At 32.3% G+C, this 23,683-nt stretch overlaps 2 protein-coding genes across 3 annotated transcripts; one reads left to right on the top strand and one right to left on the bottom strand.

Moving 5' to 3' along the window:
* Positions 1-6,117: 6,117 nt before the first annotated feature.
* Positions 6,118-9,151, top strand: LOC133808238 (uncharacterized). Of its 2 annotated transcripts, XM_062245858.1 has the most exons (3): positions 6,118-6,599; positions 7,843-8,107; positions 8,236-9,151. In XM_062245858.1, exons 2-3 carry the CDS (start codon positions 8,027-8,029, stop codon positions 8,866-8,868), a joined length of 714 nt encoding a protein of 237 aa, XP_062101842.1. In that variant the 5' UTR covers positions 6,118-6,599; positions 7,843-8,026; the 3' UTR covers positions 8,869-9,151. The 2 variants fall into 2 exon arrangements, with proteins under 2 accessions (XP_062101842.1, XP_062101843.1); XM_062245859.1 differs by lacking the exon at positions 6,118-6,599 and having other exon boundaries at positions 7,575-8,107.
* Positions 9,152-10,519: 1,368 nt separating this feature from the next.
* LOC133808265 (BTB/POZ domain-containing protein SR1IP1) lies at positions 10,520-13,657 on the bottom strand. Its single transcript, XM_062245860.1, has 5 exons — positions 13,253-13,657; positions 13,012-13,081; positions 12,173-12,778; positions 11,541-12,080; positions 10,520-11,333 (listed from the first exon to the last, which is right to left on the bottom strand). The coding sequence occupies exons 1-5, from the start codon at positions 13,384-13,386 to the stop codon at positions 10,788-10,790; spliced, it is 1,896 nt and encodes a 631-aa protein (XP_062101844.1). The 5' UTR covers positions 13,387-13,657; the 3' UTR covers positions 10,520-10,787.
* Between the last annotated feature and the right edge of the window lie 10,026 nt (positions 13,658-23,683).

Genomic DNA, 23,683 nt, shown 5'->3' on the forward strand with positions numbered 1-23,683 from the left:
GACAACAGTTTGATTAAATTGATAAAATTTTATCTATCAAATCTGAGTTTAGGGTACCAAATATGTACGGTTTTAAAATACAGGATATCATATAAGCATTATTGAAAACAGAGAGTACTAAAATGATACTTTGCAAAAACATAGGATACCAAATGAGTATATTCCCTTAAGAGAAACTACTTTACATTTTCTTTTTTAATGCAAGAGATAGATGAGCTGTGAATAATATAGTGTTCATCGTTCGCTAAGACAAAATTAGTACGTAGAGAGTAATACATCACATTAGAACAATTTAAAAAAGTGATTTTTTTTTTTTGATAAATTGGTGATGGCGATTGTGTATTTATTTTTAAGACTAGTAATAAGTTAATTTAGTTCCATCATATAAATTGAAAACGTTGTGTCTTATCTTTTTGTTTTATTTTCTTTTCCGTTTTTTCAATTTGCAACACATTTTCTTATGTAACATTTACTCAACTTATTACAAAAATATTTTATCCATCAATTTATTAATTAATTAAATATTTAAGTAATCCTTACATAGAGAATAAGAAGGACGGATTACAAATAAAAGCACTAACAAAACTTGCTACTAAAAATAACTGGCAACTACAAAGAAAATAAATAAATTAAATTGATCCACTATATAAATTAAAGTGACTTTTGAGACTAATTAATTTCCTTAATTATATACTAACGTCATCTTCTATCTTTTTCAGTATACATATAGGTGAATTATGCATGCTAATTATTAAATAAATATAAACATAGCTTTATTTGATTTTGACAAAGTTAATAATATTTCTATTATAAGAGTGCCTCGTTGTCTCTTATACTACTAGTTGGTAATAAACATACCTATTAGAATCTAGGTACACAGGACAAGATCAGACCGAACGTAGTTCATCTCAAAGTGCTTGTATCAGAAGTCTTGATCCCTTTATATATACTTATATACATAATTTATATATATATGTATATAAAACCTGAATACATACACCACTCAAAGATCTCGATTCCTCAAGAACCGAATATAAAACAAGGATACAATGAATATAAATCAACACGCTTTTTCGTTTCTTGTTTTCATGTTATTGTTTTTCTTTGTTTAATAAAATTATAATAATTACTTTTTTTTTTTGGGAAAGAGAAGTTCTTGTTTTTGGATATTGTAAGTTTTTTTTTTTAAATTTTAGCCCGTGCCACAAAGTGTGCTTTGTAGGGACAGAGAAAACCATGTTAGACTTCATAGTCCACATATAATATACTGTCTTATTAAAAAAGTAGAATATATAATGTTATCACCGAAATTTTATAAACGATAAATAAATAAATATCCGAAGGTGCCATCTGATGGAGGGGCAAGCACCACGTGTCCCACCACTTACTATAGATCTCACATTAATTAATCTTATTATTAATTTATTAATCTCACAGCTCAAAAATGAGAAAACTACAGATTAGCTATCTAACATTTGGTTAAATTAATAAAGATTCCACCATTGATCATCATTACCATGCTTATTAATAAAAGAGAGAGAGATTAGTACTGGTTAATGGCTGACACAGAGTTTTGTTTTTATAATTAATAATAAGCTCGAAATAATTAAAGAAAAATTAAAACCAATAATAGTAGGCGCAGTCAGATGGTCGTGCCTCTTTGATAGTCTCAAGAGTTAAACCCTACATTAAAAATTAAGAAAATCATCATGTCATACATATACTACATATAATATATATAGCACATCTCATACAAGAATAATCTTTATTAATTCTATGTAATCCTTAAATCTCTAAATGATAGAAAGAAAAATGTTATCAACATGTGGTTTGGCCATATTAATGGTTCCTCTTTGTTACAACTTTATGAGGATGTTGGCATTTGGCATGGGAAAGGAGGAAGTATCACGAGTAGCTCTCTTCGATCGAATCTTTGTATTATTAAAAGTAAAACACAAATAAAGTAGTTTTGGATTATTGTTTTTGCCTGCATAATTAATTAAGTCAACACGTACGAATTTCTAATTTCATTAATTCTTACTTTTTACATTTTCTTATTTCTCTACTCTACTACCAGTTATATTATTTTTGTATGAAAAAGTTTCAAGGGAAATTAATAATAAGTGCACTTTTTCTTATCCAAATTAATCTTACCTATTATTCCTCCCAAAAATTACTATTTGTTCTCTTATAATAGGCTAAAGAGTTTTCACTTCTACTTTACACAATACAAAACTAATTAAAAACTGATTAAGAAGAGTTTTTTTTACTATTTTATAAATAAAATCCTAGACCGAACTTGAATATTAATTATTTCCAGCAAAGTATTAAATTGCGTAGGGTTGTTTTTTTCAGTACGTACTTACCGTAATATATGGCATTAATTATTAGGAGAGTACGTATAATACTATATATTACAAGATTATATATATAGTAACATGTATATTAGTTGGCCCTAATAAATTTTATTCTGTTCAGACACGTTGATTACTTATCACCTTAATCGTTCATTCCAAGTAATAATTATCTTATATAAAACACTGAGGTTAAATAATAATTAACAGTTTTATCTTAAAATAAATAATTTTGAACATATTCCCACTAACTATCGTTTAGATTTAATTTTACACATTCGAAGATCTATTACGAAAATTTCAGGATCAAAACATGTGTAGATGCAATTAAAAAAAGACTAATACGATCTCAATCAATATGAATAATATATCGTGACGAAATTTTGCAAGAGGTAGGTGACGTTGCCAAGTATATATATATAGTATACACACATTATTATTAATATACATATTTATATATTAGTTAGATCACACCGACATTATGGAAGCAAATCAGATTCCCACTCTGATTCATGTATTCAAATCCTGAAACACTTGTTCAGACTCAGAGCTATCTATAGCTAAACAAAAAAATTGGATTACAATTACCGATTTCTCTATCATATATAGAATAATAACTTGAATTTTAAATATTCTTTGTGGGGATTCAATGCCTTAATTTTTTTTTTTTAAAAATGTGTTTATGATGACAATCGCTAATGCCTGTATAATTATTTCATCAAATTCCACACATATTTTGACACCTACCGTTGGGTAGATCATTAAAAATATATTAGTCTGTGTCACTCAAAAACTTACATTATTATCTCTCTATATACAAGATTAATTTCCACCTCTGTTGTTATATATAATAATCATTTTTTTTTTTAAATTGTGTGTTGAGATAAGCTTGGGAATCGAGGTGGGACCAAAAAACAGCGCAAGGCCATGGCTCAGGCTTTTCAGCAAACTCGATATCGGACCCACCGCCCCATACGACTGCATCTCCCCACACCGGCAACGCGTGCTTCTATGTCCATTTCTCCCGCTCTATTCTCTCTCTCTCCAATCAATCAAAGTTAATGGCTTTCAATAAAGTAGAGAAATACCTCGACGTAGAAAAGTCTTCTTACTAGCTATGATCATCATCCTCAGCAAGTCCACCAAGTTAATTACACTTCTACCCCTTCTATTCAGATTCAATTATTCAATGTTTCATTAAATGCAAAAATAATCAAGACTTTGTTAAAAAAAAAGTCAGCCAAAATACGAAACTGAAAATTCTGAAAAACGTAGTACTTGGTCAAATAATATCAAAATTATTAAAATTAAGTAGTTTCTAAGTTCATAAAGTATATATTCTCAATTTTTGGAGCACTATTATATGAAGAATATTTCACAAGAGTTTCTCGTATATATGTAATATTGAATCATCAACATTTATAATTTATGGACCGATTTATGTGGTAGTATGGCATGACTTAAAAAATTATAATGATTTGTTTCCAAATAAATTATTTATTTAAGGTTACTTAATATTGGACCATTTCGTTCTCCAAAGTTGGTGCTATCTAATTGACCTCAAATTAGCATATATAGGAAGTGAAAATATCACAAGTCTCACATATCACATCAACGTTTAATAAGATGTCATTATAGTTTGCTAAGAATGTGTTTTACTTGAGACAATTTTTTTATTCTATGATTTTGAACCAAAACGTTGCTTTCTTATATAATTAATGGAAGACTTAAGTTAGATTTAGATAGAAGTTAGATGACATGTGGATCCAAATCCATTTGTTTTATATATGTTATTGTACATATTTATAACAGAGATATATATATATATATATAAAGATATATATATAGCTAGCTTTAATGATTTAAGTTTGTAGCAAAATCCGGTACTATTGTCTAATTCTGACCTCAAATATTTCTCTATTCCTATTATTTTTTCTAAATCCATCTATCTGTACAGCTACCACTCAACAAGGACGAAACCCACCTAAGCTCTTTAAAAAGAAAAGAGAGAAAAAAAAAAAGGGATGTTTATCCACCTGTCATACAATTGCAGTAGTTTCCATTCATAGTCTAGTCGTGCACAATTTTTATGAATGAAAAATGTGTTGAGACGGGTCCCCTTGAATCAGGACCGTCTGATTCGATATATATATGGGCTCTTTGATTCTTTTGACACCTCTACACACCCACATGGCCAATTAACGGTTACAATCATTGTGCTGGGTCTTCCTTGTGGGTTGTGATAAAGTATAACAACTCAGCCCCCACCAATCTCATCATAATCTCTACTCTACTACATTATATATATATATATATAATATTTTCTAATTCTGCTACTGCTGCTGAACTAATATTACAACATGCTAATGTGGTTTTTCGTCAACATACCGAATTATGAAAATAGTTAGGTTGGATTAGTGTTTAATGATAAACTGCAATAAGAAAATGGTGCTTAAAAACACTAGAAAATAAATATTAAGAACACTTACTTTTTTACGTGGTTCGGAAGTTAAAATTCACTTAGTCTACGAGTCTGTATTATTACTTTTTTTCTCTAAATTTTGATAGAGTTTTTGCATTACAGAAACACAATACCCATTTCCCTATCCAAGATCTTAGTATTTATAGAGAAAATTCATAGATAGACATTGGGGTCATCACGTGAACCAAACCTCTCGTGTGACCTGTCTCACACTAATTATAAATATTACAATTTATCTTAAGGTATGGTCTAATCATTAGGTAAAACTGATCATAAATCCTCAAGGATAATCAGACATGCGATATCTGATCATGTACGATTATATTACGTGTGTCGGGACTCCAGGGATTTGCGGACATGGTATGTCTGACCATGCACGTCTATATAACGTATCCAGATTTATAAAGATCCGAGGATGCGGCAGATCTCTAGCGTACCCCGAGCTGAGTGCAGCGTCAACTCGTGTCTCGGATGCTATGCTTTATAAACGTTTCCAGTTCGTGCCTATCGCTTTGTATTCACCAGCTCGTGCTATTGACCTGGGGAATCGTGCTGCCTTTACAGAAGAAATATGAATTTGTGGATCATCTATTACAGTACTTGGCTAGCCAACTATATCCGAGCTGACTAAAATACTGGTGCTGAATTTTTGGATGTACACTACACAACCTTCCTTATATTTTAGCTGAACTATTATATATGATCTACCCTAAACTATATTGAAAATTAAGAAAATATCACTTTGTGTTTTTCAAATTATCACTAAATTCATTCCCAAATTATAGTAACAAAACTATAATATACATTTGTTGAATAAAATAATAAAAAAATAGCAATAATTATGAGTTTATATATATGCTTAATAATGCTGGATCATTTGAGATCCTGTGGCCAGTGTCAAGCTTTTGTACTATTCAAAAGGGTACCTAGTTATCGTACGGTCGTGATCTAATTGTCGGCGGGCCAGGACATGCCAACTTATATAATAAATCTTTTTTATTTCATATAAATGTGCCTTTGAATTGGACAAATAACACAATAAATAGATTAATTCGATAGAGAGAGAAATATAAATATATATTATTATTAGTGGTTATCGGAGACAGACATATAATATTCTCGGGTGCATGTGATTCACCCTTGGCAGGCTTGCTAAGCTGTTATTTTGATGATTAATGTCTTAGTGTTTAGCTAAATAAAAAGCCTTGTGATCCTCAACAAATTTTAATATAGAATTAATTGTAAGCTAATTATTAATAATAATTATATTATCTCTCTTTTGTTATTATTATTATTATATTTAATTTAATATTTATTGCGTTGCTGGACTTGTCTGGGGCATCTCTTTCACAAAACTTGAATCAGATTGGCTAAGGCACTGGGATTTGTTTGGCATGCCTCAAAACCCAAGTGCAACAAACACTTTGGGTTCTGCGTGAGAGAGAGAATCTTAAATTCTTCATCTCTTTAATTATTATATATATATTATATATATAGTTATATATATATATATGTGTGTGGGTGTTGCAGTGTATACTGATGGGGAATATGAGAGCAAGATAAGTTCTTCTCTGTATCAAACAAAGACACACATGTAGCTGTTTTTCAAGTTGGTGTTTGCAAGAAAAGTGCTCTCTCTTCTACGTTGTCGTTCTTCTTCTGATCTCTTTGTTTCTTGTCAATATCTTCAGTCAACCAATAAGACTAAAAAAAAAAAAGCTTTCTAGCTAGTCTTATCTCAGCTCCTTAAACAAAAATAACAGGTTAGAATTACTCTTACTATACACACACACACACATATATATATATATATATATATCTTCTGTTTGAATTCTTAATCTGGTAGGAGATCAAATGACTAATTAGCTACCGAATTTGCAGGCTTTAATATTGTCTATTTATGTATATAATAAGCTCTAAATAAATACTCTCTCCCTCTCTTCACACAAGTACAGTGCCGGTCTATAGTTAAGTTACTTTTGCTTTCAGAAACATTAATTCGACTGCTAATTGTAATCTGATCGATCAGCCAAAAATATTTTTAGTTCCATGCGAAGATAATGAAGCTTTAACTAATATAAATAATCTTAGTATAATATATGAATTATTAGGCTGTTTGGGGTGGTGCTAATTAATAAACTACTATATTCCATTCTTGTGATTTGTTTTTGGCTGTACTAAATTAATAACTTGTACACAGCATGACCAACATTTTGTATACCTCATAAATAATTAAGTGTACATACGTACGTATGTGTGTATATATAGCCATATTAAGAACCTTATTATAATCGATATTCACAAGTTTTCTTATATAAGACAGATTGTAGCTGTTCTTTGATGTGTACAACTAACCAAATATAATTGGTATATATCCCAACCCTTAATATTAGCAAGCGCACAATATAGCTTTTGTCATATATAGTTAGCTATATATATATCTAGGAAAAAAGTAGTATAATTTACGTCATAAAAAAAAGGCTTTGAAAATTTGATTTTTAAGAAGAAATTTAAAATACATCTAGGCCAGTAGGTATATTAATCTGCAAAGAATGCGGACTACAGAAATCAAGATAAGAGAACATGTAAAAATTATAAATATAAGTAATATTCAAATAATATTTTTCTACGTATATATCACAAATTAAGAAGCTGCACATGATAGCTAGTTAGCTAGGTATTAATACTATTCTGATGATGGAGATGGTGTCCCACTTTTTTGTAACTGTATATGGGGAGATATTTTTTGTATCAAACTATTATTGTGGCCCAAAATGGCTTAATATGAAGGAGAACAATCAAAACAAACCGACAAATTGTGCTAAAAGTAGTACCAGAGTACTGTTTTTGTTATCTCTATATTGATTTAGGTATTTGAAAACCTCACTACTCTTCTTTCTTTGGCTAGAGCTCTTCTTAAAAAGAAGTATTACAAATGAATGAGGAGGTCCTGATATATATTATTCAGCCTACTTTAAATGTTTACTACTTTTCCTCGCTTGACAGGTATAGAAGCGTGAGAAGGTGAAAAGGGCATTAATACCAGATCCGGATATATGCATTTCTGAGCCCAGTACTTTTTTTCTTCATAGAAGAAATAATATATATATATACACACATATATACTGGTCAACCTGCTCCATATATAAAGAGTACAGTACTATAGTACTAGCAGAAATTTAAAGCGTCAATGGAGAAGCTCTTTAAACCATACGACAAGGAATTCATGAAGATGGCCATGATAAAGCATGAAGAAACATTCAAAGAACAGGTAATATTTTATATATTGTAGTCATATATATTCACATTATTTTATATCATGGTTTAATTCTTTCTTTTATTTATTTTTTAAATGGGCTCGAAACTAATAGTGCTATATGTTATTAAAAATATCTTTAGGTGTATGAACTTCATCGTCTATACCAAATCCAGAAGATTTTGATGAAAAACATCGGACGGAGCAGAATGAAAGAAACCCATTTCAGTAATCAGCTTGAATCGCAAAACAGACGACAGTTTATGATACTGGATTTGGAGCAGCCTTCAGTAACCGAAGACCAGTTCAATAAAATTAATATAGCAGAAGACTCAGACGACGGTGATAATAACAACAATACTGACAGTAATAATAACAACAACAACAACAACAATGGTGTTCTGGAAATTATCGACGAGACTGAGATCGAGCTGACTTTGGGCTTGGGCCTGGGGCCCACCAGTTACAGTCGAAGTCGAAGCCGGAAAACTTCAGATTCCGGCCCAAGTTTCTCGTCCTCTTCAACTGGATCCAGCCAGATGAACTCTCGACACCATTACGGCAGAACGAGAGAAACAACAAGAGTAGAGTTAAACGACAGCAGTGGTAGGGGGCATGGCCAGGTCCTTGATGCGACGTCGTCCGGATACCACTACTCAAGTCCGAGTAAAAACAACATCGATGATGTCGCTGAAGGGGAATTGAGACGGGAGAGACTAAAACACCACCCACCTTGGCTTTTCCAAGTTTTGAGCTTGAATATGACTTGTGAATGAGAATATATTATAATATTGTAATTGTTGGTCAATATGATGATTCCGAGATTGTTAGATTTTTTTTCCTTCCTGTTTATTGTCTAATTTTCTGATTATGATTTTTTTAGGGGTGGAATTTTCTAATTAGTTTTATTTTAAAAAGTTAATATTGTAATAGCCTAATAGGTGATGGAAAGTCTTGTATGTAAAGAACTTAGAGCTTGTCTTTCCCTGGCTTGCTATTATTATGCAAAGTCCCATCTAATCTAATAACGTGACTCTTGATTATTATTGTCTAGCACAACCGTTTTTGGAATAATACTATTCTTGAATATAATTTTTGAAATTATTCATTATAAGAATAAAATCCAATGAAATCTAACAACTGGACATTCACTGTATTTGACATTAATCTAGCGACTGTCAGCTCATGAAGTTACATTTGCTTTATTTATGCACAATATAAATATATATATAAGAAAAAAAAAGATTCCATATATTAATTATTTTGTGGGAATGTTCAATATGTACAGAAAATTACATTTACAGAGATTAAAATATTATACTCTGAATAGAAGTATTTCCAAATGGGTTTTCTTATAATAAAATTTCTTGTATTTCTCTGTGTACATTAGCCTGATTCTTGGAAAATTTCTAGTGTACTGAAAATTTGACCAATTTCTAGTCTGGCTGTCTGAGGCAGGCTGCTTCATCGGTTAGTGTCATCCTCAGAAACAAAGCTGAGGCTAAGCTAAAAGCCAATTTGATCTGGGATTCCATTTGACTGTACTTGTAACATTATCATATTAAAGCTGAGTTGAGAGTTGAGACATTGGTTCTTAGCCACAAGTTCAAATATATTCCTCATGTGTGTGTTGTTTTCTTACTACTACTTCAATGTTCCTAATTGTGAGTGTGTGTGTTTTTGCATCCATTGATTTAACTTCATCATCAACAAAGAAGCACAAGAAGAACATATCAATACCATTTATAACAGAAAAAGACCTCTGAAAAGCTTTGAACAAAGCCCATCAAGAAACAATTATGCTCAAGTAAGAGAATTTTTCATTCTTTTTAATATTCAGAATCATTTGAAAGAGTCTCATAATTTAAGGAACCATCTTTTAGATTCCGTGATGATATGCCCCGACATTAACATGCTCTACTGCTAGCCTGTCTCGCAAGCGAGTCTTACTTTTGTAAAAGCTCTTTATGTTAAAGGATTCAATAATTCATTTACAGACCCCACAACACAGCCCCCTCCCAAAAAAATAGTACTAAACTCTATCAGCTTAGAACAGGTTCTTCTCAACCCCCCAAGAAGTAAATCTGATTTGAATTTAATCATTTTACTTGTTAAGTTTCAACCTGAACTGATCAAGATGGAGGGTGTTTTAAAACCATCCTCCTGTTTCTTTAAGGGGCAAAATATTTGGATTTAAAAAAAAAAAAAAAGATTCCAAAAGTAATGATTTCATCAATGTTGGATCTATCATTACAACTGTCTTGAGAGAGGTATACATAAGCCACTGAAAATTACCAATTCAAAAGTGATTCCAAGCATTGGATTCTGTTTTTCTTACCTTGATTATAATGCTATTTCATGTAATTAATTGAAGGGCGCTAAGAACAAGGAGTCCACATTTTTTGTCTAGTATGTTAGAAACATCAGTCACAAAAATCAAAATACTTTGAATGATTCCACTCCCTTTACATTCTTCCACCCATTATTAAAATATTCATCTTACACAAAAACATAGTTATTATTTACAACAATCTTCCATACAGAGCAGGACAAGACACAGTAGTAAAATTAAAACCCCCCAAAAAAAACATATTCTTAGCTAGTAATCATTCTCAAGAGTTGGAGACAAAGCAACAAGAAAAACTGAACTCCTTACAGTGTATGACATGACATAGCTCAGAAAATAAACTATGGCTCAGGATATAGAATGCCGCCGATCTTTGGCGGGTTTCGCTCGAGCTTTGTATGAAGGTGTCATTCCATCTGAGCGGACAAAAGGGTAAAGCCTCCCAAGTTTCTTTGACACTGAGTTCATGAATGATCTTCTAGGCTGAGGCGGCTTATCGGCAGGTGATGACATGATTGTCCTTGGACTACTCGCAGTTGACTTTGTTGCGTTTGATCTTTCAATTTCTTTTAGCATCATTTTCATTTTCACTAGCTCTAATTTGAGGCCATCATTTTCCCTGCGCAGGCTGGAGAGCTCGTCCGAAACGGGGTGCATGTCATTGGAATATAAGTTCATCTTGGCCGAAGGAATAGCGGGCGACTCGCTGCCTGATAGACTACCATTCATCGCGTCTCTGAGCCTTTGTTGTTCGTAGTAAAGCACTTGGACGACGGTTTGTACCGGCAGCCTATCGTTTTGCGCCGCGTGGGCGCAGGCCTCCCGGGAGAGCTTCTGGCAGTCCATCAAGCTGCAAACCTTCTTCCTCTCCATGTCACTTAGAGCAGGATGAGCCTATCGTTTGTGAGTTTAAGAGAAGAAAAAAAATTGTTGAGTACTAAAGATAGTGCTAATAGCTTAAATGAACATAACTGTTGTTGATCATAAATGTTAAACTTTTCCAAAGTTGCAGAAATGCTGCGTTTGTTAATAATGTGTTAAGAATGTTAAACTGAAGAAAGCCGAGTTAAATGTTAAAGAAATATGCGTGCGTGTGTTCACCTTTAGATAAATATCAATGGCTCTATACATCCCATCTTCGGTTACCCTTGATTGTTCTGGAATAAGTTCAGCAAGACTGTTGAATTTCGAAATGGATAAGTTTCTATCAGAGGCTATTTCAGCTAGGTAGTTTTCCATTAGCTTCCCAACTCGTTCGAGCTCACTTTGTGGAGGGGAGACATAGTCATCATCTCCACTAAACACATAACGAGTACCACTCAATTCGTAATCTAGGAAATTCATCATGATCCGCTGAACACTGCCCACATCAAATAATGTGTCTCCAGTGAATGAATATGAAGGAATTAAGAGATCATCCAAAACAGCTTGCCCCAACTGCATTCCCATCCTTTTCTCCAAATCTAGGCGGCAAGCGACTGTTGTCTCAAGAAATAGCGCTGCTCGGAGCAGCATTGAAAGAAAGCTAACTGACATAGCATTTTTCTCCTTTGGTAGAAGACTCACTAATGTTTCTAGCACAACCCGCTTTTCGTGTTCTTGTCGTGGCTCAATTTTCTTCCTTCCCTTACCAAATATTTCCTGCACCAGAAAAGAGGACGTTAGTTTAGTTTCTTTCCTTTCATTGAAATACTGAAAACAGCATAGTTCTTGTTTTTGGAGTGAGATCTCACCAAACCTCTCAGTGATTTTTGAGCATAAAGCATGATAATTGGCCCAAGAGCATATTGCTTGAATCCCCTAGCCATCATTGCAACTAGAACTCTTTGGAACATATCAATTCGAAGAACGGTCAGATCTTCAGCCCACCAATCAACAACTGGTTTTGATTCAGAAATCACACCCTCACTCCCACTTTCAGTACTCCTTCCTGACATACAGAATTGGCTATCTTTGCAGGCAATATAGGCTATTGCATCTATGCACTTGCCGACCAATTTGACTTTCTCTGCTATGGGGAGAAAACTTTCTGAAATATGTAAAATGGAGGCTGCGCCTGCAAGACTTTTGAGTGCCACTTCATTCAAGAAAGCTTCAGTTCTTCCCACTAAGTTTCCAACCGCATACTCCTCAGTCATCCCAAGATACTCTGCCACACATCTGAGCATGACAATATTTTCTGTGCTTATCTCAAAGTTTATTCCATAGCAGAACTTGGCAGCAAGTTCAAACGCTTCTGCCCCACCAGGAACATCAGCAAGCTCGATGACACAAAGATCAGAATCACTAGATTCCGATGCCAGTTTTCGTATATGTCCACTCTTCGAAACTAAAGGAAACTGCCAATGAAGTTTGCAATAGATACTGAATTAAGTTATAGTTGTCATATAATTGATAACTGAGTAAAATTTTGTTGATACTCAATGCTTTTTTTTTTTTGGGCTATTCCAATCGTAAAAGAAAAACAGTTCATGAGCAATAATCTAGCCATATAAGTTCTATATGAATTGTTATTGTATAATTCTATCATACAAATTCATAAATTAATGTTTGAAATTGAGATGAAATATACCTTGTGTAATGAGAATGAAACTTCTCCAACTTGAATAGTAACATCGCTAGGAATCTCTTGAGAAAAAATCCTGCAAAAATTTTAAGTCAGTCTTGGTAAACAAAGGTCACCAATATAGTAGCATGGGAGTGGTATAACATAATAACTATAGGGAAGCTTAAAACTTAAAAGAGAGTAGGATAAATAAACAAAAAAGACTTCGGAAACTAAATAGGTATAAGAATATTAAAGGAAATAAGACCATTCACTGGTTCTCTTCAAAGCAGTGGAAAGAAGTTCCTTCTTTTTGGTGTTCATATTAACAGCAGTAGGTGCTGTTTGCTCCTGATCAAGATCTACCATGGCAGTGACAGAAGACCCCTTTGTCATGATCATTTTTCCATCATATATAGTAAACTACAGAGTGAAATAATGAGAGAGAGCTTCAGATGCTGCTGTCCCAAAAGGTAGTGATGAGGCAACACTAATTATATGTCTAATCCAGGGTACTCTTTTGTTTCTTATGGACCTTTTTTTCAAAAGTTTTCAGTGAGAAACAGAAACTAAAACATTATGCAATAATGGCAAGTTTTGGGAAAAGAAAGGAAAAAAGAAGAGAAAAAAAAGAGTGAAGCTCAAAACTTTTTGGTCACTCTTTTAGTAACTAAATTATCCATCTTTCTTCAGCCTCATTAAACAACACCTCACGTATAACGGTTGATGAATTATCCAAAATGACCTCTCTTTCTTTTCTCCTGCTGTGGGACAATGGAATAAGAAATAAAGGGTACAAATGGAAATAGTGGATTTCACAGGGGCAATAAAGGAACTTATGGGGTGCACAGTGTGTGGTGATGGCTTGGGGATTTTGTGAAAGGATCAGATAGTTGAATGTTGATTGGCGGCTAATGATGTAAAGTTCCCACTTGAGAACTAATCCCAACCACAAAAGTTCCCATCTTGCCAATTTTTTCCTCGACTCTTCCATTATTCAAGCTAATGTGATTCAGTCCAGAGAAAAATGACCAATATTAGATTGAGGAAAACCTTAGCCTGAGAAATTATATATACACAAATTCTTATGATTTTGACAGAAACCAAGAATCTAAGTAGGAAATAATAAATTTTCGGAGAAAATGTTGTTTCCAAACAGTACACACGGATATTACAAAAGAATATCACCAAGGTCACAAGTTACTTTTTAAGAAAACCAGGGGCCAGACCCTAATAAACTTCCCAAGAACTTCATAAAGCCATTGCAAGAAGAAACACTCTGGTCTTTCGAAAATCATAACCACATAATTCATAAAGCCATTGCTCACTTTTTTTTTTATTAACCAAATAAAAATTCTTCTTGCCAGTGTGATCAAATCGGCAATAATATTAATATTCTCACACAGAAACAGACAAGCATTAAAAAGTTATAATGCACAAGTTCAAACTAGCTATCTACCACTTCCCTTCTATTATTCCTTTTCTTTTTGTGTTCTACAATGTACATATATATATTTCAACTTGGTAACAAATTCCAACCAAGAATTTTCCAAATATTTCTGCGTGATTTCATTCATGAAGGGAATTTATTTATTTTACTTCATTTTCCTGAAAAATAAATGCAGTAGTAATGGGAAATGGGCCACTGTTAGTCTCTCACCTACCTTTTATGGTCACAAATATGATGATTTAAAGAATCGTTTTTTATTAGATAACACCACACAGCTATTAACTTATTACAAACGACAAGGAATGTGATCAACTTAATCCATAATAAAAAGATGGGCATACATGAAAACAACTACTCCATTCAGATCAAGGCATTTCCCACCATGCAAATTTGTACAAGGGCCCCATTATGGATGATGAGTTAACATTATACATTAATAAATCCTTCAATTATCCATGGTGTGATTTGTCCTGAAATTTAAGGGCCTCTTTGGAACGAACTACACAAAGTAATACAATTAACAATGCGATCTTATTCTATTTTTTTGTTTAAAGTAATGATTGAAACACATTAACTATAATTCAGTGTCTAACATCACTGGTTAAATTTAGTTATATTAATATTTTAAATTATAAGACGAGAGACTTGATTTTGAATTCAACCACTCATATTATGCTATCGGAAGTGGTGTTCAGCAAATTACATTATTATTAATAGCTCATTAAAAATCACATGTTCCCCCTCTAAATAAATTATATGGTTAAATATTAGTGAATTTTGGCACCCCATTTTTTCACTAATAGTTACTCTTAATCATTTAATTATTAAGAAATATATAAATATTGATGAATTGATATAAACATCCTTATATAATATGAAATCAAATTAAATTATTTAATACTTTCAAAATATATAATATATCACTTATATATATTAATTATTTTATCATATTAAGAAATAATTTTTTTTAATATTATAACTATTGTAATTTTACAAATAATTTTGATTCTAATTTGATAAAAGCACACTATAACTATTAGATTAAGTTGATATAAATGTTGAAATTGATTATTAATAATTGGGATACTTGCGGTGAAAGTACCTAATTTATTATGTTTGTAACACTTAAATACCCAAGTTAATTATTTAGCGGCGAAAGTATCTTCTGTTCATATTTTGGTGCAGTTTAGTACAACTGTCAATTCACAACGTTAAGTTCGATTATGACACGTAGGCAAAAGTGCCCAATTAAATTGATATTTGCAGTAAAAATACCTAATTTAAGATATATTTGTGGCGAAAAAACTCAATTTAAGAGATATATGCAGCAAAAATGTTATAAGTAAATTTCACGTTATTGTAAAAGACTTAAGTGTGAAACAAATAAATGTTCTAAACTGCAAAATAACTAAAACAGACTAATTTAGTTACTTTCGCCGCAAATATTCCTTAATAATTTACATCAAACTAAACAATGGTCCTAGGTAAAATATACTAAACAAAATGAGAATAATCTAATCTGGGTCTGAGATTATATCTATCATCGTCTACATTGAACTTGGCAGAAATGTTGACTTTAGATTTTAATTAATAGCTATTGAGGATGATTAGAAAGTTAGAAACAGCTCACCATTTTCCAACTAAAAAGAAAAACAGCTCACCGCCAATCAAATTCAATAGCTAGTACGTACATGTAGTTAGAGCTAGTGAAACAAGCACAGTCTTTGGGGACTAGCATGATTGCCACACCACAAGATGAACTTTTATTTCTTGGTTAAATGGTACCAATTTTTCTATAATAATCGAGTACATATACAAAAAAAAATATATGTATATATATTTATATATTTTTTTTTGTAAGGGGATAAATTACCTAATAAGGCTTAAGGTTTGGATTAGAGAGTCAGGATAGCAAACTATGGAAAATTATTTGATTTAATTATGAAATATATGTTTATGTGATGTATATGTGTATTATTATATGATTACGTGAGTTATATTGTAATATGACTTAATATGCATGTTTAGATGTATTAAATATGCATGTGCACCCGTTTCTTATCAGAATGGTAATTTTCGTAATTTGGCTTATTATGGGTATATTTGGAATATATGTGCATATATGTATAGGACCACATTATTATGTTGATATATTTGGGTTACTCAGCACGAGGCGATCCTAAGAAGCATGTTAGCGGGAAAGTCACAACGGGACCAATACTTGACTCGGGGTGAGTCAATGGGTATTTTGGGTACTTAGTACATTACCGGAATATTGGGTAACGGGAATAAATATTTGAGGATATATTTAGAGTTAGTGAGACCAGAAGGGAATTCTGGGGATTTTGACCATATTACCCTTGAGGACGTTTTTGGTACCCCAAGCCTTAGGATTTGCTTAAGTTTACTTGAGCCCTAAGTGTTAGGAATAGTTCCTAGTGCGCAGCGGAAATTGCGGTAATGGTAGTATTGTATACAATAAAAACTTTTCATATAAACAACTTTATATAAGGATAATTTAATATGCAATATGTTAATCAATATAATATGTATATGTAAAAATAATACGAAATGATTTAACTCTTGTAGCCTATCAAAAATCATTGAATCTTTTTGTATACATTTCGATCTTCCTATCCTTGCAAAAGTACTCACACCTAGATCTTCTAAGATGTTCTATACACCTCAAGATGTGGGTGGGCTCATAGAGAACAAGAATCAATATTTGTGAATCAAAAAGTATTCTCAACACATGAGACTCTTGATTATAGGCTAGAGAGAAAGGTTTTTATTTTGTATGAAAAAAATGATGGTTTTTCTTCTATGCGTAAAACTTGTTGTCATATAGAATATATAGACATTATCATAATAATAATAATAATAATAATAATTAAAGACAAAGTCTTACATTCCATTTTAAAACTCTATTCAAAATGTTTTAATAATTAATTAAATAAAAATAAAAACTAATAATTGATCACCATCAGTAGTGCTACAAGTATAGGGTAGTCCAAGAAGCCCTATGCATGTGAAACTCTCCCTAAAAAATAAGATTTGATTTTTTCATGCATTTTTATTTTAATTAATTAAGAATTAGAAATTCAAATAAGGTATTATCTCTTTAAGGAAAAGATAACAATTTAAATTTCAAAATTCAAAATTTGAATTTTCATTATCATCTTATTATTAATTAAATAAATATAATAATCAAAACAAATTTTGACTATACATATTTATCATTTCACACTTAAATAAAATAATTGATTAAAATCAATTTATTTTATTTTTACACAATTTCGAAAATTGCACAAATACAATAATAAATTGTGCAACTTTAATTATCACATAATTGCACATTTATCCCAAAAAATAAATATTCTCTCAAATAGTTCATTCACAGTTTGACCCTTGTATCAACTTTTACCTATTGATTAGTGTTGATAGAGCTGCCACAAGGACCTATGGACCAATAATTCCAAGCTCCAATAAATAAAATATTATTAACCAAAACACTTTGATTCAATAATCATATTTATTAATCGCATGATTATTCCACTATAAATACGAGATTGCACTATTGAGAATTAAAGACATATATTTATTGAGTACTTTATTGTAACCATAAAGTGTCCATTGATATAATCATTACATATAAATTAATCATCTATTAGTGATTCATAATTAAGTGGGAATAAAATTACCGTTTTACCATTTTAATTATATCTTGATTCCTAGTGTACCATTGACATTACTAGTGAAGGTTAATTCATAATCTGATTATTAATTTGACGTTAATAATCTTCTCAGTTCCAAAAGCCAACCCAATAGGGAACCATTATTTAATCTATAAGAAGGTATAGGTTCCATATCTGTTAAGCTATGTCCCCAGCCATATACATCATTGAGTCATCAAAACAATAGTTCTTAGCATGATCATTCTGACAAACCATAATGCATGAATTAAATAATCAAATGACATATATAGGAGTTCATAGTAACTTCAGGATTAAGATAGTTTGTATATGATCATCAGTTGATGTGTTTTATAATACTACGAAACAGTATTTAAACAAGTATTATTAAATCACATCTGGTCTAATTCTACATGCTCTCAGCATGCAAAGTACCTCCACTAAAGTGTCCTACTACACTAGTAACTCAGATCTAGGTCACATGTATTCATAATACTAGTGGACCGTACTAGCAGTAATTAATCTAAAGATTCCATAACTTTATTTTACTGCGAACTATTTAAGTTCATTATCTCAATCTCGATCCTCTCATACCAATATGAGATTGAGACCACATAGTTGAACTTGAGAATTTTCAGATATTTACTTTATACTATTAACAATAATATAGTACATAAGCTACATATATACAATAATTCAATTCATTTATTTATTTCATTAAAACCATTGCCAACTAAAATTACTTTAAGGGAACAACTCTCAACACTAAGTAACCTGTCATAAACAGAAATACGTTCAAATACTCTTGTTCTCTCACTTGACGCTCGTTAGTGTTTTCAAAGGAAACTCGAGTTTTAGAGCTCGGATTGAAGCAAGGTTAGAGTTGTTACACCCAGATTTCGAGCTATGTTAAATATGACCTCGAAATTTGGATTCGCAAACAAGTGGACTCACAAGGTTGGAAATATGCTCCAGGATTAAATACCGAGCCTGCAGGACATAGACGACCTCGAATATGGTGACCTCGGAGTGTTCATGATCTCGAAAGGCAGCTCCGGGGAAGCACTCGTCTTCAGGGATGACCTCGGATCAGGGGTCCCGATCTCGACGCACATACGATCTCGAAAGCCATGTGACCTCGGGAGATATCTCTAACTCGAAAGATGACGGGAAACCTGGGAGGCTAAAACCTTAGAGATACGTGATAACCACCTTGAATATCTATAAGTGTCGTAAATACGAGATGTAATCCTCATTTATTACTGTAAATCCCCTAGAATCATGGGATATTATTTGGTCAGTTATACGTCCCCTGGTCTTCAGGGGACGTTTCCTTTTATATCTGATTATAGGCATTCAAAGCCATTAATTGTATTCACAAAAAGAGTAACTACCCAAAATATGTGGGATAGTATTCTTCGGTCTTCTCTATAAATAGAGAGGCGATCCACCATTGTAAAGGACCGAAATTCTAAACCTTGAGAGAAAACTCTGAAGAATTCATTCCTTTAGAATTTTCAGAGATAATCTTGAGTTTAATAACAGAGACTCGTGGACTAGGCAGATTTAACTGCTGAACCACGTAAAAATCGTGTGTTTGTATTGTCTTATTTCAATTGGCCATTATCAGTTATTGTTTATGTGCTCTTCTTTCATTGTTTGACGAAAAACGGCGTCAACAAGAGTCATAACGATTATAGGGAAGATTAGAAGCTTGATATCCAGAGGATTTAGCTGGAAAACAACTTAATCAGAGGTAATTTAAGCATTGAATTTCTAAGTTTCTGTTTCCTTATGTTTCTTGAATATCAATTTGGATTTTATGGCTCAACGAGATTTTGACCCATTTGAATGGCGGGTTTTATTGCCTGGGACACTCTAGGGATATTGTGAGATTGAATTGTGGATTTAGGGTTAGTTTTGAGAGGATTTGGATCAGAGAAATATGGGTTCGCAAGGTCGCACTGCCCTCATGAACCATATGTCTGGGAAGTTTCCTTATGAGGGGTTGAACCGTGGTGCCTGCTAGGTTGCGCCGCAGCCCATGTTCAGTGAAAGGAGAGGTTAGGCTCCCTGACTTGGGCAGGTCACAACTCAAATGTTTGGAGCCGCAGCGCTTAAGGGGTTTTTGGGCCTTGGGGAGGTTTTGAGTGCGGGAACTCAAACCTAAGGGCTCAAGATCGATCCTACTACCTGGTTTAGTAGGATTCGACGTCCTAGAGGCTAGGACTCGGTTCGAAAGACTTTATTTACTCATTATTGGTTGGATTCTATACTTGGTTGTGACTAGGTAATCGCTAGTGGCTCGGGATCAGCATCGTGCTCGAGGGTCGTTCTTACTTTACATTACACTTGGACCTGAGGTAAGAAAAATACACCTAATACGTGATGTACATGATTAGGGTTTGGCCTGAATGTTGAATATAGATTGATTAGGGCTTGGACCCTTGTAAATGCACATGATTATGATTATTTTTGTGATTGTTAATTAAGCATGATGAATGCTCTGTATCTAGATATTTGGCATATGATATATGCTTGTCCTCATTATCTGATTGAGAAAGGCATTGACATTTGAGTCAAGGACGGTAATAGCGCTGAGAGTAGTAATAGCGTTGGTCGAAAAGCATTAACTTATGAGTCAAGGACAGTAATAGCGCTGAGAGTAGGTCGAAAAGCATTGACGTATAAGTCAAGGGTGGCAATAGCGCGCTGAACGCTGGTCGATATGGTTAGACCTAATTAGGAGCGCACCATACGCTTGTCCGACCCAATGGTCATGGAAAACTAAGCACCAGGTATGCTAAGCCAGCCCTAAGGCTGGTTATACAGAGGATATGGCAATGGGCCCCAGGGTGACTTATTAGTCCCCTATCCTAGGGTGTTGAGCCCTAGTATTATTATATTTTAATATAATGTTTTGATTGATTAAATAAGTGTTACAAAAAGTGATTACTTAATCTAAGTGGGTGAATGTTATATTATTTTAAATAATATAATGTTAGATTAAATAATGTGACATAATGTGATTTGTCACACAAATGTGATTTGTCACGCCTTGTAACATATTATTGAGAGTCACAAAAATTGGACACATGTGTGTGGCAAATGTGACAAATTTTGGAGTTAAAAAAACAAACTTGTCACTCTCAAATATTACCAAATAATGTGTAGATTTGATATTACACATTTTGATTTGAATTTCTCAAAAGCCATAAGAGATATGGCTGTTAGAGATGTGATTTTAACTCCCATAATGTGTATGGAAGTTACAAAATCAAGTGGGAATGAATTTGGAATGTTTTGGAAAATTTGGCAAATTGGTTGCTGAAAAAACGACTTGGGTCGCTGCCTATGTTTTTCAGGCCGCGGCCCAAGAGGCAGAAAACACCGTGGGTCGCGGCTCATGTTTTTCAGGCTGCGGCCTGAGCGATTGACAACATTTTCCAAACTTCGGTTTTATCCAATTTTGAACGTTTCCAACAGCCAAGTAACTCCCAAATCTCTATTTTAATTCCATAAACATCCAATTAATCATTGGTAACAGTCATGGGGGTTGGTGGAATTTGAAATTCAAAGGGTATCTCAAAACTCTATAAATAGGAGCCTAATGCTCACTTGTAAGACGCACCATTTTCCATCCACAAAGCACTTGGCTGGAAAATACACCATAGAGGCTTGATAATTCCAGAGAGTTATTTCCTAGAGAGATCCCTTAATTCTTAGAGAATAGGGGGAAATAAGCTTTTGGACAAAGGTTTTGAACCTTGTTCAAGTTGGTGATCCTCACTACTCTACACTTTGGTTGTGTGAGAGTTTGTTCTTTTTATTGGTTTTATTTTCATTCTTTTGATCTTGTTGTTCTTATTTACTTGTATTATTATTGTTTTGAATTTGTAATCTTCTTCTTCTACATCTTTCTATTTACTTGTATTTTGAGCAATTGAGTAGTAATATTTCTTTAATCAATATTATCTTGCTATTGTATTTTTGCATAGAGTTGTATTTTGGTTTTTCCATATTTCCATTGAGTATAAAAATATATTCTCTAACAATCAAAAGCTTAATTTCTTTTTCAATGGAAGGAGAAACCATAGAGATCTTGTGAGGATCCAACTTTGAAAAGATAGTAAGATAAGGCAATGTTCTTCTTTTGTTTTCTTAGAAGATCTAATGGTTTTCATATAGTGATAGAAATGAGAAGAAGAAAATTTTATAAATGATGTTCATTGTTTTCTAATCTCCTTTGTTTTTTCAAATATAGTGGTTAGATTAGAAGATAATTTAATATCTTGAGTTTTTGTTATATGTGACTAATGTGTAAATAATCTAGTAGTTTATTGGGTAATATGCTAGCATGTCATAGAATTGTCTTATTTTGTGTTAATGGGAAATTATTAGAATGACAACTATATGAGTTTTATATGACATGTATAAATATATTGATTTTGTGAATCAATAGAAATGTGAAATCATATGAGTATGATATTTGTAATTCATGTCTTCATATTAATAAAAAGCCATATTAGTATGATATTAGTCATATATGTTGACAACTATGTGAAATTATATTGAAATATAATCATGCAAACATTTGTAAGATGTTAATATGTTTATCCTATATTATTGCAATGTGATGAGTTACCATTTATTTGGTAAATAAAAGGAATTATTTGAGAAATGAAATTTCCCATTTAAGTGTTTACCATCTCATGAGATAAGAAAAGATGAACCTAAGGGGGTTACATCTTTTAATGACAAGTGTCTTGTCATTGCAAGAAAAATGGATCAAAGTGGATTCAAAAATTGTAGGATGACATATTGACTCAATAGACTTTAAGTCTAGAGTGTGGTCAAATGAAATATATTTGAGAATTATTTAGTGACAATAATTCTTAAATATTGAATGTCTCAATGAGTAGACATTACAAATTTGGAGAAGGAATTTTGAATCTTTACACCAATGGTGAATAAAAGAGAACTTTATTCATTTTGGTTAAAGATGGTGATATGTTTAAATTAATCTCAATGAGAAGATAATTTTAAACTAATACATAAATTAAAGTGTTTAAATAAATCAATGAGGGTTTATTTTCTTTGATTTAAAGTGTTTAAAAAAAATTTACATTTTCATTTTGATTTTGATGAGAAAATCAATGGATGTCAAATTGATGTTTTCAAAAGAATCTCAAAGAGACTCTTAAGAAATACACAAAAGTTGTTTAAGTGATTTTGAGATTATTTAGACAGCTAAAAATGAAAATTTTTGATTATTTGTTTGAGAAATTCTCACATTACATTTGTGTTCACATTTATTTTGTGAAATACATAAAAGAAAGAAACTAAGTAAAAGTTTCTTTGAAAGGAGTGTGTCTTGCTTTAGCAAGTAAATAAATCAAGATAAACATTGAGGTTTTATCATGAGAGTTTATCATGTGGCATAGAGGACTCATGATGAACTTTGAGAAACATAGGTCTAGATTTATCTTGGAGGATAAATAACTTAATAGAAATGAAGAGATTTCTATTTTAAAGTGATATTTTATTATCACTATGT

The sequence above is a fragment of the Humulus lupulus genome, chromosome 1 (assembly GCF_963169125.1).
Source record: "Humulus lupulus chromosome 1, drHumLupu1.1, whole genome shotgun sequence".
Classification (NCBI taxonomy): Eukaryota; Viridiplantae; Streptophyta; class Magnoliopsida; order Rosales; family Cannabaceae; genus Humulus; species Humulus lupulus.